General features: G+C 32.2%; 1 protein-coding gene across 2 annotated transcripts; it reads left to right on the top strand.

The window, feature by feature from the left end:
* Positions 1 to 1197: 1197 nt before the first annotated feature.
* On the top strand, positions 1198 to 14952 carry LOC143202799 (sodium-coupled monocarboxylate transporter 1). Of its 2 annotated transcripts, none has more exons than XM_076414604.1 (15): positions 1198 to 1327; positions 1386 to 1653; positions 2579 to 2738; positions 2795 to 2860; positions 5575 to 5626; positions 5685 to 5752; positions 5815 to 5969; positions 6027 to 6167; positions 9979 to 10087; positions 10150 to 10259; positions 10318 to 10501; positions 13961 to 14047; positions 14100 to 14308; positions 14547 to 14772; positions 14825 to 14952. In XM_076414604.1, the coding sequence occupies exons 2-15, from the start codon at positions 1394 to 1396 to the stop codon at positions 14900 to 14902; spliced, it is 1905 nt and encodes a 634-aa protein (XP_076270719.1). In that variant the 5' UTR covers positions 1198 to 1327; positions 1386 to 1393; the 3' UTR covers positions 14903 to 14952. The 2 variants fall into 2 exon arrangements, with proteins under 2 accessions (XP_076270719.1, XP_076270720.1); XM_076414605.1 differs by having other exon boundaries at positions 14547 to 14776.
* The last annotated feature ends 28 nt before the right edge of the window (positions 14953 to 14980 follow it).

Here is a 14980-nt window from a genome sequence, read left to right as displayed (position 1 = left end):
AATTGATTTTTTAAAAATAAGCAAATCAATGTAAATATTGATTATTTATTTGAAACTTTAGGGTTTTTTCATAAAGAGCATTCAATCTTGGACAAAATTGCTTGCCGGCAGATATCTTGTGGTTTATATTGCTTCACTTTTAAAACTATTACTATATGTCTTGAAATTTACGCGACAAAAATTGAAATCGATCAAATTATATTAGATTCATGAAATTATACCAATTAAGTTTTCCAACTGACTGTTCGTCAAAGAAGTGTTTGAGCTATTTGTGGACCTTTCCTATTCTTCAATTTGAGACATTTTCTTTCAGTCGTTTGGCATAATATCTCGTAGTTGTCAATTCAATTATTAAATATTAATTGTTAAGAATAATCCATTAAAAATATTTGTCAGATTTTGATAGTTAGAAATGATTCAGTTAAAGCACTCTGGTTCCTTATAGTATATTGCTAATTAGTTTCAGATTATTTTCTGTTTATTATTTATTTAATTTAGGTCTCAAACTGATACAAAGGATAAGTTTATAAATTTTGAAGACCTAAACAATAACATTAAATGAAATTAAAATTAATGCCAATAGGTATCTATCGAAAAAAAAATTATTAAGGTTAATTTTTTAACTGCATCTATTTATTTTAATTCCATCTGGCCTGTAGTTAAAACCGTCAGATGAAAGGTTTCTCACAAGATAGTATCGTCAACAATACCAGCAATTCACGGTCCTCCCAACAATTTCCTGCCATTCGTGCACATATCCTGCTATAACGCCCTCGACTACCTTAAATTCCTTCTTTCATCCGAATAATTACAGTCACAAAAATATTATAATAAGTGTTGTAAATGAACATATAATGCGCAGATAAATATCCTCCAGGATTAATCCTTTTGATGCTTCTAAGTATTTGGGATAAGTTAATAATCCTAGACTCAGAGATGAGAGATAGAAAGCCTTCTGTATCCGAATACAGAAATAATAATAACAAAAACTTGGTATCATAACACCCAATGAGAATATTTTTTTGTGTGTTGTGTGTTGTGTACCCCTTAATTTTTAAATTTTAATATTGTAAATAAAATGGCGAATGCGTTAACTGTAAAAAAAATTTAAAAAAGCGAAAATGGATTCAAACGCTGTGTTCATCATATATATACGCGCCCATGGAGGCCCTATGTGACAATTGTCACCATTATAACACTGTGTCTAAACAAGTTACCTTAATTAATGATTGCGGCCGAATAAAAATATGCGAACATATATTGTGTTTTGTGAGATTTACACAGTGCATTTCTAGGCAAGCTCACTAAATTAGTAATAAATAAAAAGGTAAATAAAGGTTCATATTAATTTCTGGTAATTATTCTTAAGAACCGTTTTTTTACAGTTACCCAAATGGCAGATAATATTCCCAGTATGATGTCTCATATGGACGTTGGCGCCAAAGTTGTGGTAGGACTAGATGTTACCGATGTGGGAAATGAAATAAGGAAATTCATGTGGCCAGATTACGTGGTTTTCTTGATAATGCTCTTGATGTGCCTTGTTATTGGATTTTATTTCGGTTGCGTCAGGAAATCGGTTAATTCGCAGGATTATCTTGTCGGTGGCCGTACCATGAGTACTTTTCCAGTGGCTATGTCCTTGATAGCTAGGTAAATAAATAATGAATAATATGTAGAAATGTATATTAGGTACTTGCATGTATTTCGAAAATTTTTCACTTGAAAAGCATTTATCGACACAAATTGGTGCAATATATATTATTTTTCATTTTGTTATATCACTTTTTCTTGTAACATTTGGCAACATGGCGATACTGTGTCGATATGTTCCTATTGCTGATCTTGTGATTTATTCATTTAACGTCGGTAATAATTTGCAGTAACAGTTTATATTACTATGCTGTTATTTGGATATATACGGTATATATTAATCAGGGCTTATTCAATGATGAAGAGTCTAATTCTTTAAATACCTGGCACGTAACGTTGCCAGTTCTTGTAAATAATACATATATTTACAGAATATAATATAAATAGAATACATTATTTTGAATTCACAAATTAACCTAAAATTACTTTTTTGCAACTCAACAGTTTTAGTGGAATTTTCATCTTTCAGCAATATCATAAATTTAATATGAACAATCTTTTTTAAACATATCTAATCTTAAAAGGAAATAAAAGAAAAAACAAAGTAATATATCAGATAAAAAATATAATTTATGTATGAATATATAAACGTTACAATAATAAGCCAAATTCGATTTTTTTATCTCATTTACTCATGCTTCAACACTTGTAGCGTCACTTTTAGGTCTTGTACCTGTGGAATTCAATCGATTTGCTGGCTCAATATCTTTACTAGTCAATAAGACTAATCTTTCGAAATTCGCACTACCTAATTAGTTTCTGCTTTCATCCAGTTCATTCATGCATCCGTGGAAATGGCAACGTCGCAAAATGAGGCCGAAACTGCCGAACTTGGCCGAATGGCGGCTGGGACCATCTAGAAATACCCACTATTTGTAGATCACTATTCTATTTAATTATTTTAAAAATTATGTTTTATTCACAGTTATATTAGCGGGATATCACTTTTGGGGATACCAACCGAAGTTTATGTCTATGGTATACAATTTGCCTATATTCTTGGTGGTTTCCTTTTGATGGCTATAGTGATGTCCTACGTGTATTTACCAGTGTTTCACGGACTTCGACTGACTTCGACATATGAGGTACTAATAATCGATCAACTCAATATTATTAAGCATTTTTGTTTATTTTTTTTTAGTATCACGAAATGAGGTTTGGTCCTAAAGTTAGATTGTTTGCATCATTATTATTTACCATAAGTTCTGTAAGTATATTATTATATTATCCATTACTCTTCAATGAGTTCTTATCTTGTTAACGGTAATTGAAAAGAATATTTTCGCTTAAAATAATGTAATCTTTATAACACTACTGTGACAATTTTAGATTTTTTATTCAATTTATACAATGGCCAACAAACGTCTATTGTTATTACAGAATTATGCCATATAAACTTAACGTGGCCGTTTATTTTTGTCATGCAAGCATCTTTACATTAAGTGTACAAACAAGTAATCTGTTGTAGAGAGTTGTTTTATAAAATTGTGTATCTACCAACAATATAGCCTTCAAGCATTGCCGATTCTTTATTAGCATCACATATCTTTCGACGTATTTACCAGTCATTGATCCTATTGATGTTTGCTTACGTCGATTAATAAGTCTGTCAGGTGGATTTTCAGTACAATTCGTTCTTGTATACAAGTCGTACAATATTAAATTGTAAGGGCTGTTCTGAAAACGTCTTGAGTTTGTTGGAAACAGTTTAGTATTCTCTTCTGACGCTTCACTTACTAGTAAGGCCTCAATAACTGAAAACACACATAGTGATCACGAATCATTTTTATTTATAAGTTTTCTAGCTTCAAGATATTTGTATGTTTGATAATTTTCATTATTCCTTAATATAGAGGTTAAAGATTTTCCAAATTTTTATGATTTATTGTCCTTCTTCAAATGTCGCATTAAATTTAAGACAATTTATTAGAATTTATTTATTTTAATAGTCGTTACAATGGCATATAAGAACAGGGTATTTATTTAAAAAGTTTATTTTTATCGCTTAGTTGGTACACTTGTCCTTTATGCTAACCCGATATGTGAACATCATCAACATTTATCGATCGATTTTGTTAGTTTACCTCAAGTGTGATTGTTCCTTTTTTATGATGGTAATTTTGCAAATGAATGATATAACATAATGCATTCAAAGTCAATTGGGATATAGGGGAAGATTTGCCAGGCTCTAGTCGGCTATCAACGAAAAAGTGACACTATATATATAACCAATTTTATTTATATTATTAAGGACAGGTTAGAGATAGCTTAGGTAGCTTAAAAGCTTAGCAAGGTTTTAAAAATACATCACAAAAATATTGTTAAACTGTGTGAATTGGTTTGCGAATAACAGCTTTATATTTACATTTAAAGATAAAAAGCTATTTTTAATTGTCTTGATTGCTGATAATTGGCTGTAAATATCTAATAAAGATCAATACAATTTGAATTATTTTAGTGTCATAAATTGTGTTTGTAACAGAATATGGATGAAGGAGGAAGGAACTTTTTCTAGACTAAATTATACCGAATAAGTTTAATAACTGAGGAGCATGATGCGAGTTAATGTTTTGATGAAATAATGTTACAATTAATGGAATGCAATGTGTTTAAGTGCGATGTTGATTTATGTATATTTAAAACACTTTTTACAAGATTAAAAAAAATACATGTTATTAACATTCTCCTAATTTTCTATCATTCTTAATAATCTCCATTATAACCAGTATCCTACCAATCACTTCAAATATTTTGATGCATCTTCGAATTAGAGCTAGGCAGTATTGGCGTCTAATTTAAATAGAAAACTCACGAATTGCCGTTTATGTAAAACTTTCATACAAACGTTCCCTTATTACAAACTTCTCCCGAGAAAACTTCATAGTGACTGAATTCCCAAGAGTCAGGCTACCATACTTTACTATTGACATACTTCACATACATCTCGAATTCTTTACACCTTGTATAAACTTTATTAGAGTTATTCACCCCACGGTAACAGTAAAATTTCGCAATTAAATATATTTTTTATTAGAGTATTTTACATAAAATTAAAACTATATTGTCTTAAAAAGGCTTGCTCATTAAATAACAGGTAAATAGAAATATAATTCTTGGAGTATTTGTATATTGTTGACAATCAAATGTTAAAATTGGTTCAAGGCTTCAAAAACATATATTAATATGTACAAAACTATAAAAATTATTATAATAATAAAAAAGATTAAAAGAAGCACCTACTACTACGATTACAGTTATCCCTTTAAAATGTATTCTCATTGATTGTACCCACGAACAAAATCAAGAACAAAAAAACCGACAATTTAGACAGTAACTGCTATTGAATTCACCATATTCTCCAGATTTAGTAATGGGTTTGTTCGAAGTATAATATAATCGTATATCTAAATTTACAAGATAATAACAAAAGACGTTGGATTGTACCGAAAGGAAATAAAATATAGTTATTTTCTCTGTAAGAGCGAGTTGATATTGAAATAGAACAATCTACTGGAATTTGGAGAGAAACTTCAGCAGTTCGGATATCAGCAGTATCACGAAAGGTGGGTTGTAATACTTTGCTCAGCCTTGGACCATTGGAATTTGGAGTCACTAAAATTTGGGAAGCCATTCTATACAGAGTGTACCATGGGAAATGGTGTAAAAACACAGTGTTATTCAAAAGATCAGGCTCATATAGGATCTTCATATCAAAGGTCAAAGGTAAACTGTATAATAAATATACCAGGGATACCCATAAATACTTTTAAAATTATAAGCTATCCAGACGAAATGCGGTTTTATATCTGATTGGAAGATATGTTGAACATTCTTTACCACACAACTCTAATAATTCAACATTAAAGTCTATTATGATGTGTTAAATTCAATATTTTAAGGTTGAAACATTGTGTTTTTCAGATAACTTGGTTGCCGTTGGTGATATATGTTCCAGCACTAGCATTCAATCAAGGTAATTCCTTTTACATTTAGTTACACGATAATTAGTTCTAAATGAAGTTCTCTATTAGTGACTGAGATCAATGTCCATCTCATCACGCCAGTGGTGTGTGTTATTTGTATAATATACACATCTATGGTAAGTGCAGAGTAATTAATTATTAAAATTATTAATATGGAATATTATGTGATCGATTCCAGGGTGGTATAAAGGCAGTCGTTTGGACCGACGTAATACAAATTTTTCTGATGCTATCTGCCCTACTACTGGTCGCTATCAAGGGTACTTTAGATATAGGTGGCATCAACAACGTGATAATACGGAATATCAACACGGGGAGAATCGAAGGACCAAAGCAAGCTTCCAGATTATCATTTCCGGTCAATACCGAACTAATTTAATGTCATTTCAGTTTTGATTTCGATCCACTAGCGAGGCATACGGTTTGGTCCTTGGTTATTGGCGGATTTGCTTATGTGATGCAGGCTGGGGCCGTGAATCAGAACATGGTGCAGCGATATTTGGCTTTACCGACACTGAATTGCGCTACTAGGTAAAAATAATAGTTCCAGATCTCGTAATACAAGAATGTGTAATTTTTTATGGAAGTATATCATTATAGGTAAGAGAAGAATTGGCTATTATGAAAAGTCTAGTGAATATAGTACGACAAAATAGACAGTGGAATGACAGACGTGCCGAAAACTCATTATCAGTTTTTCTAAAAAAAAAACTTCACAGTTTTCAAGAAAACGGAATAATTTATTTATTCAAAGTATTGGCCATTTGATTCTATACATCTTGCCCATCTTTCACATCATTGATGGATGTCATCCCAAAAAACTACTTACCCTTTGAGCAAAACCATTCATCGAGCCATTTTCTTCGAAATTAGGGAACATTTGCTCTGAAAGCGCGTGTCCTATTGATGCGATAAGTTGATAGACCTACGGGGTAAGCTCTAGAGAGTACGGCGGATGCGATAATATGTACCATACAAGTGCTTTCAATACTTCCTTGTCTGGTTTTGCTTTATGAGCTGTGTTTATGAGTTTTTCAACCAATTCATGGTTCAAATTAATCATTTATTATCGTTAGCAAACGCTGTTAACTGTTTCGCGAAGTTTCAACAGTTCGTAATACACCATAATGTCACTTTGGTCCTATCGAACACAGAGCATTGTCTTGCGCCCAAACCGATTTGGCCTTGAAGTCGATCGGCCAGCTTTACTAGGTGATAACCATGATTTTTTTCGCTTAGAGCTTTCAAAATAAATGAACATTTCATCACCCGTCACTATTCGATGCAGAAATGACTTCCGATCATACCTTTGAAGCAGCATTTCACAGACAATTCTTAAGCACCGTAAGTTTCTACCAGCAAACGATAACTTTCAGAGGCTCTTTACTTTTGATTTGATGAGAAAGGTTATTGCGTGTCACAAATGCAGGTTTTGAGGCAATAAACTTGACATTTTCAAAGAGGTATAAATCTATGACGGTGTTACTTTCGCAAAATATAACATATATAGCTTTGAAGCTTGATATTTGAAGAATAATATTATATGAATTAATATTATGTATGAAATCATAACATTGCATACTCAAGCCTAGAGACAGACATCTGTTGTGTCTGTAATGACTTTTCGGTACACTGGGTACGTCCAAAAAATTTTTTTCAATTAATTAGTGAAATAATGGTTTGGGGCAGAAGTAATATTAAAAAGTTTTATATTTTTTAAAACGAATTTATTTACATACTTTTCAAACTGTAATAACCTGGGAACATTAACCTGTAATAAACGTGCGGTTTTCACGTGTTTTTTCCTTTTGCCACTTTTCTGGTAAATTAATAATTTCATATATTGTAATATTTCATAATTTTTTTCAATTTTCAATAGCGGACAAATGAATCAAGCATTTTTAACAGGTCTTTGTTAGGAACCCTTTACTATTATTAAGAGTTTTGCAGATATTTCGAGATGGTAAGTTTCAGACTCTACAGTAGGCACATTAATACTTTCTAACCAATCTCTTTCAATTCTTGTTGACAATTGTTTTTCAGTTTTTGTTATTCAACATAATTCCCTTCAAGGGTGATACACTGATTATAGTGACCCTCCAACTTTTCGATACCATTTTTGTAGGACGATTTGTCCTTTGCTTCAAAATAGACCTCAGTTTCGGCGATCACCTTTTCATTCAACGCCAGTTTCTTTCCAGCGAGCATTCTTTTGAGATCTAGTCGCTGGGGGCGACGAATCTGGAGAGTACGGTGGATGAGGAAGCTATTCGAAGCCAAATTCATGGATTCTTGTCATCGTTTTCACTGACTTGTGACACGGTGCATTGTCTTGGTGAAGCAGCACTTTCTTTTTTTTCAAATGCGGCTATTTTTCGGCGATTTCGTCCTTCAAACGGTCTAATAACGCTACGTAATAATCGCTGATGATGGTCCTTCCTTTTTCAACCTTGTCAGTCAACTGTTGCGTTTTTCCACGCTTTGGAGCGGGTTCATCGTGTGCGGTCTGCTTAGATGACCCTTGATTGGACTTCGGAGTGAAATGATGGATTTCATTAATTGTCACATATCGCTGCAAAAACTCGGGTTTATTACGCTTGATAATCTTCAAATACTGCTCCGAATCATCAACTCGTCGTTGCTTTTGGTCAAAACAATGCACTTTGCACATATTTTTTTCATACCCAAATATTCGTGAATGATATGATGTACACGTTCAATTGATATCTTTAAAGTGTCTGCTATTTCATTCATTAATTACCGTCATTCAAAATAATTTTGTGGTTTTTTTAAACGATTTCGTCGGTAACAACCTCTTTTGGGCGTCCACTGCGTTCACCGTTTTCGGTGCTCATTTCACCACGTCTAAACTTAGCTAACCAATCCTTGATGGTTGATTTTCCTGGGGCAGTGTTCGGAAACTCGGCATCAAGCCAAATTCTTGATTCAACTGTTTTCATTTCCTTCAAAAAGCAATATTTTATCGACACGCGAAATTCATATTTATCCATTTTTTTCGCAATAACAAAAGTTGCTTCACTCAAAATGCTAAAATTCAGATACTAATGATCCGACAGCTGTAAAATTTATGCACACATCCTTTGAGGGGTAGGGCTAACTAAAAAAATATAGATTTATTTCTAGTAGCGCCATCTATGTGTTACGCCGGGAACTTTTCAACTGACTGTTATTTATTCGTGATAAAATTCGTTTTTATTCGTATAAAAATTGAAACTCGGTCTTTTTAATTTTTCACGGTTAGTTCACGTGTATATTATCCAGTTTTATATAAATGTGTGTTGTCGATAAAAAAATTGTAGTGTAAAACTTTTGTGGTCGATATCTAGTTACGTGCTTATATTGTGATAGACATCACACAATTTTCGATTTCTTTTCGTAAGTCTTATAAAAACAAAATGTCAAAAAAATGTTTTTGCATCAAAGCTCAACATTTAACAATAACGTTTGACTGAATAAACAAATGATGGTACCTTTATATTCAGAATATGAATGTGACCTCATTTCATCAATACCACTAGAACTATATGACTTTGAAGAAAGATATTGTTTTTAAAGAAGCATAGAGATAATTAATAGAATTTTAAATGAATTAGCAGTATTTCAACTAAAGATATTTGAATTATTTTAACATGTGCATATACCGTTTCTCTAATATTGGAATTTTTAGAAACTGTAAACCTATAATGTTCAATTAATAATTAGCAATAAGTTGCTTGCAATAAGCTTAAACCATCTAAAACTAATATAAAATGCCAAAACTGAATGTTTTCGTGAAATTTATATATATTTTAATGTCTCCAACTTTTTACCAACGAGGGTTTATCTGGACTGGACCTACGGTTTAACGTGGGCTCCGAACCACGGTCCTCGGCATTAAGCCTACCGACGGGCCAGTGACCAACATAGAGACCATGCAAGAAAATATCCGGTCTTACGGATCGGATTTTCCTCTGTTACCTATAAAGATATTTACACTCACAAACATAAAGTACATCCATGTCCTAGCAGGATTTGAACCCGCGACTATCGCAACAGTAGGAGGACCGTCCTGTCGCCTGGATCACTGCGCCAACCAAGCCGGTCCTGAGATATTTAAATGTATCTTTGTGGTTGGAATTTTGAAACTCATTATATTTTTCGATCCCCCTATGAAGAGACAACTCTGATCTCTGTCACTGACTTTTTATAATAGCCTCCTTTCTTAAAAGAAATATTTCTATAAAAATCAGGTTTTATAATACAGCATAAATCTAGCATAGATGACGAGATCCATACGTATGATTGTGATTTTAACATACATGTTAAAAGGTTTCAATTTTAGAGCTTTATGGTTCTTTTTTGGAGGCATAGTAATTATAATTTCCATCTGCTGTTATGTTGGACTGTTGATTTACGCTACTTTCCACAAATGTGACCCTCTTACTACGATGGTAATTAATAACCAACCCTTGTTAAAAGAAATCGTCTTTTATGTTTCTTCTTTTTGTTTCAGTTAGCACGAGAAAAGGATCAACTTCTTCCTCTCCTCGTTATGACAGTACTCGGGAACGTCCCAGGTCTTCCTGGTGTATGTTTGGCCGGAAATTTCAGTGCTGCTCTGAGGTAATATCGACGACTTTTATCAGTCACTATTGACATTTGGTCGGTGCTTTATTTTTAGTTCCTTATCGACGGCATTAAATTCGATGTCTGCGGTGGTACTGGAGGATTTTTATAAACCGTTCATACGCAGGCCCATCACGGAAAAGCATACGGCCATAGTTATGAAACTGACCGTCATTTTCTTTGGCGCTATATGTGTTGGTTTGGTTTTTATTGTTGAGAAACTAGGAGCAGTCTTACAGGTAACAATTCGTTCATAATTGACAATAATTAACGACTGTAAACAGTATACAGTATTAGTCTTTATGTCAATTTAATTATTATTATTTAATAATTATTATACTGATCCATGCGAAGTTCCATTATTTAAAATCGGTCAAAACAAAACACTCTTGTCCTGTGAGCTCATTGATTACGCTGTGTTTTGTGTTACAGATCTTCGTTGATCCAAAATATTATTTTATAATTAAATCGTAGTCACAGGTATACTTTACATGGTGGTTAGATTAGGCGAATATGGTATATAGTTTGATTTAAGTATGTTAGTTAGATCTAGGTCTTCTTTTGGGATATACAATGAGTTAAAAAAAAGGAAGTTTAACAAAAAATATTTATTAACCATTCAAATAAATAACATTAAAAATATAAAGGCATATAATTCTTAATATCGCATCCCATACATCCACAATACGAATGAAGAGGTTTTTGATACTTTAATATTTTAGATTAGTTCAACAATAGTGGTAATAGTATATTACGATTAGAATGAGCATCATTCAAGAAAGAACATGTTGGTAAAGGTTGCACAATTGTCTGGTGATCGAGTTTACCTTGATATTGGGCTAATTTTTGCACCAATTAATTATTGTAGGGCTGGAGATTTAGCTCCTATTGTATTAAAAGCATGTCTTGATGATCTATTCGCGTTTAGCGTTCCAAAACCATCTCATATCTCTTTCCGGTTTCTGTTATTGTTAATGAACTTGATCTGTTTAATGTTGTATTAGTCTCTTCAAAAACTTTTTGACTAATTTTCGAATTAGAGGAATGCGTTATTTGGCGTAGCATTTAATTAGCAAAAATCTCGAATATTGCAGATAATTTTTAAATTATTGTGTAGATTTTTTTAGTTTGTTCTTGTCAATATTTAATACGCTTGCGTATTCTTGAGGAAACGTCATTTTATGGCTGTTTTTGGGAGGCGTGGATGAAGATTAATATGCCAAAAATGAATTTGCTTCGTATCTCGGAATATTCCAGGTATTTCCCTGCCCTATTCGGTTCAAGAATATCAATTGCGACCTTTAATAGCTTTTATTACTGTTCCATTTAGTTTTAACAGCCCATCGTAGATCAAAAAAATGAGAACGTAGCAAATACTTAGAGGTAATGTTGCAGGAAACAACAGATTTCATTCCAACTTTTTTATTATAGATAAAAGTAGTTTCGGTTTCAGTTTCACTAGCTATTAACATATGGTGCAAAAGTCCCGCTACCATTTTGACGTTTGGCTCAGTTATTATGGATAAATATACGCCACAAGAACGAGTAGAACTGGTGACAATATTTATTGCAAATAATCCTTCCATTATTGCCACTCAGCGGAAATTGATTCAAAAATATCCTAATGGTCCATTGCCTCACAAAACCACATTTTAATTGAAGAATTTTCGTCTTAATTGATAATGAGCGATGAAGCCCATTCTCCTCTCTCAGTGGCCACGTCAATAAGCAGAACAGTCGGTTTTGGGGAACAAGGAATCCTCAAGCACAGTTCGTTCAATAATTCAATTATTGAATGACGTTTTTCCACGAAGACTAGCCGATCTAATTTTTCAATCATAATGAAAAAGAAAAATGTAAAGACCAAATAAACTTTTTATGAAAATCAAACTTACTTATCTATTCTTTGAGCAAAGTTCTAGGCAATTAAAATGGTAGCGGGACTTTTGCCCCGTGTTGTATTTGAAATTTCATATCATATTTCACTCAAGCACGTTGTACTATCTAAATCCTTACCTAAATTGTCAAGAAATCAAGTAAAGGATAAATATAATCACTCAATCAATTTCTTTCTTAGGGAGAAAGAAAATTATTTTCTCTTTTTCCTCTAATCTTAATAATGTTTTGTTTCTTAATGTTTCATGTGAGAATCGACATCAACATCAATTTGAACTTTCAGTTAATTTCTTTCTTAAAGTCATATCAATATGATTCAGAACTATTTGAATAACTATATGTTATAGTTGGAGCTGACATTTACTTCGATATATGAATGATGACTTAAACTGCGTTGGTAGATGTTTCATATTACTCCACAAGTGAGTAATATGTGATTAATATATTATGGGTAACAGCTTATAAGCGTTGCAAAATGTCTGATCAATAAATTGTTTTAGCATTATGCCATGGAGGTTCTAACTATGTTTTAAAGTATATTCCACAATTAGTAGATGAAGAGGAGAGCTTTTTTGGTACTATGTTGCTACTAAACGATTATTTTTCATATTTATATTGTAATTGTTTTATAATAATAATAATAATAATAAATAAATAAGTATAGGATGGACCATTTGCTTTTGATGAATGTTATAAAAAATTAAAAAATTAACTGCTTGCTTGAGTTCGAGTAAATCCGATGAAATCAAATCTGAATCAAAAAATCTGTATTTATTGTAAAAGACCTACCTTTTGTTTACATTGTCAACAACAAGCTGTCTATTTTTTTTCTTTGGGTCCTAATGATGAATCGATTTGATTTTTGTTTTTTTTTTCAAATTATAGAAGATGCATTTTACGCTGGCCATGAGCTTTTGGTCGAAATTAATACTAATTAGAAGACGCAATATGCAATGTGATTTCTACATACAGAGTCAGAAGTCTAAAGGCTGTATTTCTACTTAGTTTATTTATTTCATTGCTCAAGTCGAACGTATTAATTACAATCTGTAATTGTTATCTTCCACTATGTTATCTCATCATCAACTATATATATAGTTGGGAAAAATACTTTCAGTTTCCCTAGTAGATGTCTTCAAAGTTGCATATACCTACGAATATACGAAGCCATACTATAGCGTGTTTAAAAAAAATAGTTCGTAGAAGATTCTATATATAGATAGTATAGAAGCTAGAATCCGTTTGTTCTCTTGTCAGAGACTATTGAAACAAATTATTTTTTTAATGGCAATTTAAATGAATTGAACAATAGGAAAAACATTGTCTTTCTTTAGCACAATGCTAGCCTAACATCCATATCTAGAGATTCAGCAAAAATAGAGAGATATTATATTGGCTGAGAAGTTGTAATGAATCTCCCGTACAGCTTGGATCTTGCACCGTCCGACTAGCATTTCTTCCGATCTCTAAAAAATTGTCGATATAGAATTTGATGCTGATATTGAATCTTATGTTTCAAGATTTTATTATTTAACCAGACCTTTTTAATTATTTATAACCAAAAATTGGTGATTACTCAAATGATTCATTCTAAGTTGATGCTCTTAAGGAAAGATATTTATTCTTTTATTTGCCAAATAAGGCTACAAACACCCGGCAGTCATTTTAATCGAAAATATCTTAATAAATAATCAGAAAAACATTATTAAAGACAATTCAACAGATGGTCCACCCTATACAAAATCCTAATGAATAACATTTTAGCGTGAAAATCATCTTAATAATATTTTAATGAATTAAAGTTATCCATGAGTATTGGAGCCATCGCTAGTGGACCGTCATTGGCCTTATTCACCATGGGTATGCTAATGCCTTGGATCAACGCAAAAGTAAGACAATGTTCCAACGACACCAATTATGCTAATGTGAAGACCTTTTAAGGGCGCCCTCTCTGGAGGAATATCTTCGTTAATTTTTATGGGATGGTTCTGTCTGCGAACTCAAACCCTCATCGCCTCTGGAGATCTGACCTTTCCGGAAAAACCTATCACCACCGAAGGATGTCATTATAGTTTCAGTCCGAAGCAATCATCTTTGGTTAACATGAAGTTTGCCCCATCCGTTAACGTTACAGATGTGACACATACAGAGTATGTCCTTTATTTACTCATAATTCGAATTTGTTTTCCAAGATTATTTGTAAAAAAAACATCAAGAAAAGGGCAAAATTGACAAGTAAAATGTCGATGTGACATTTATCAATATTATTTTTTGACAATTTAATTTAACTTTACAAATACAGTAAACTCAACAAATTCTTGACGCTGATATAATAAATACAACAGCATTATTATTTTAACTACTATTATGTCCGTAATATTATTTCAGCGAGAAATACATGATTTATCGTTTATCATATTTATGGTATACATTGATGGGCGCATTTGTTGCGATATTCATCGGCATGTTAGTCAGTTTTATGACCAAGCCAAACGACCCCAGAGATGTGGATCCTAAACTTTTAGCCCCATTCATCCGAAAATGGATCAAACCTCGGCAATATCAAAATGAACTAGCAGCTAATGAAATTATATACGCTTATGAACCAACTAGAGCAAGTATATATTATTCTATATATAGGAACATATTTAATAAGAAACTTTTAGGGCCAAAGAGAAAATAGACGAAATCTTGAACGAATTGTAAATGATATTGCCATGGGACCACGAAATGGCAATAAATAATTGACACTATAGCATCTATTTTTATTAAAAAAATATATTTTTTAGATTTATTAGCATTTTTAATTTCCCATTTTCATA

The sequence above is a fragment of the Rhynchophorus ferrugineus genome, unplaced genomic scaffold, assembly GCF_030347505.1.
Source record: "Rhynchophorus ferrugineus isolate W39M unplaced genomic scaffold, kcgeb_rfMv2 rfM9, whole genome shotgun sequence".
In the NCBI taxonomy this organism is placed as follows: Eukaryota; Metazoa; Arthropoda; class Insecta; order Coleoptera; family Curculionidae; genus Rhynchophorus; species Rhynchophorus ferrugineus.
Note: the sequence above shows the minus strand (reverse complement) of the source record. Positions and strands in the feature narration are given on the sequence as shown.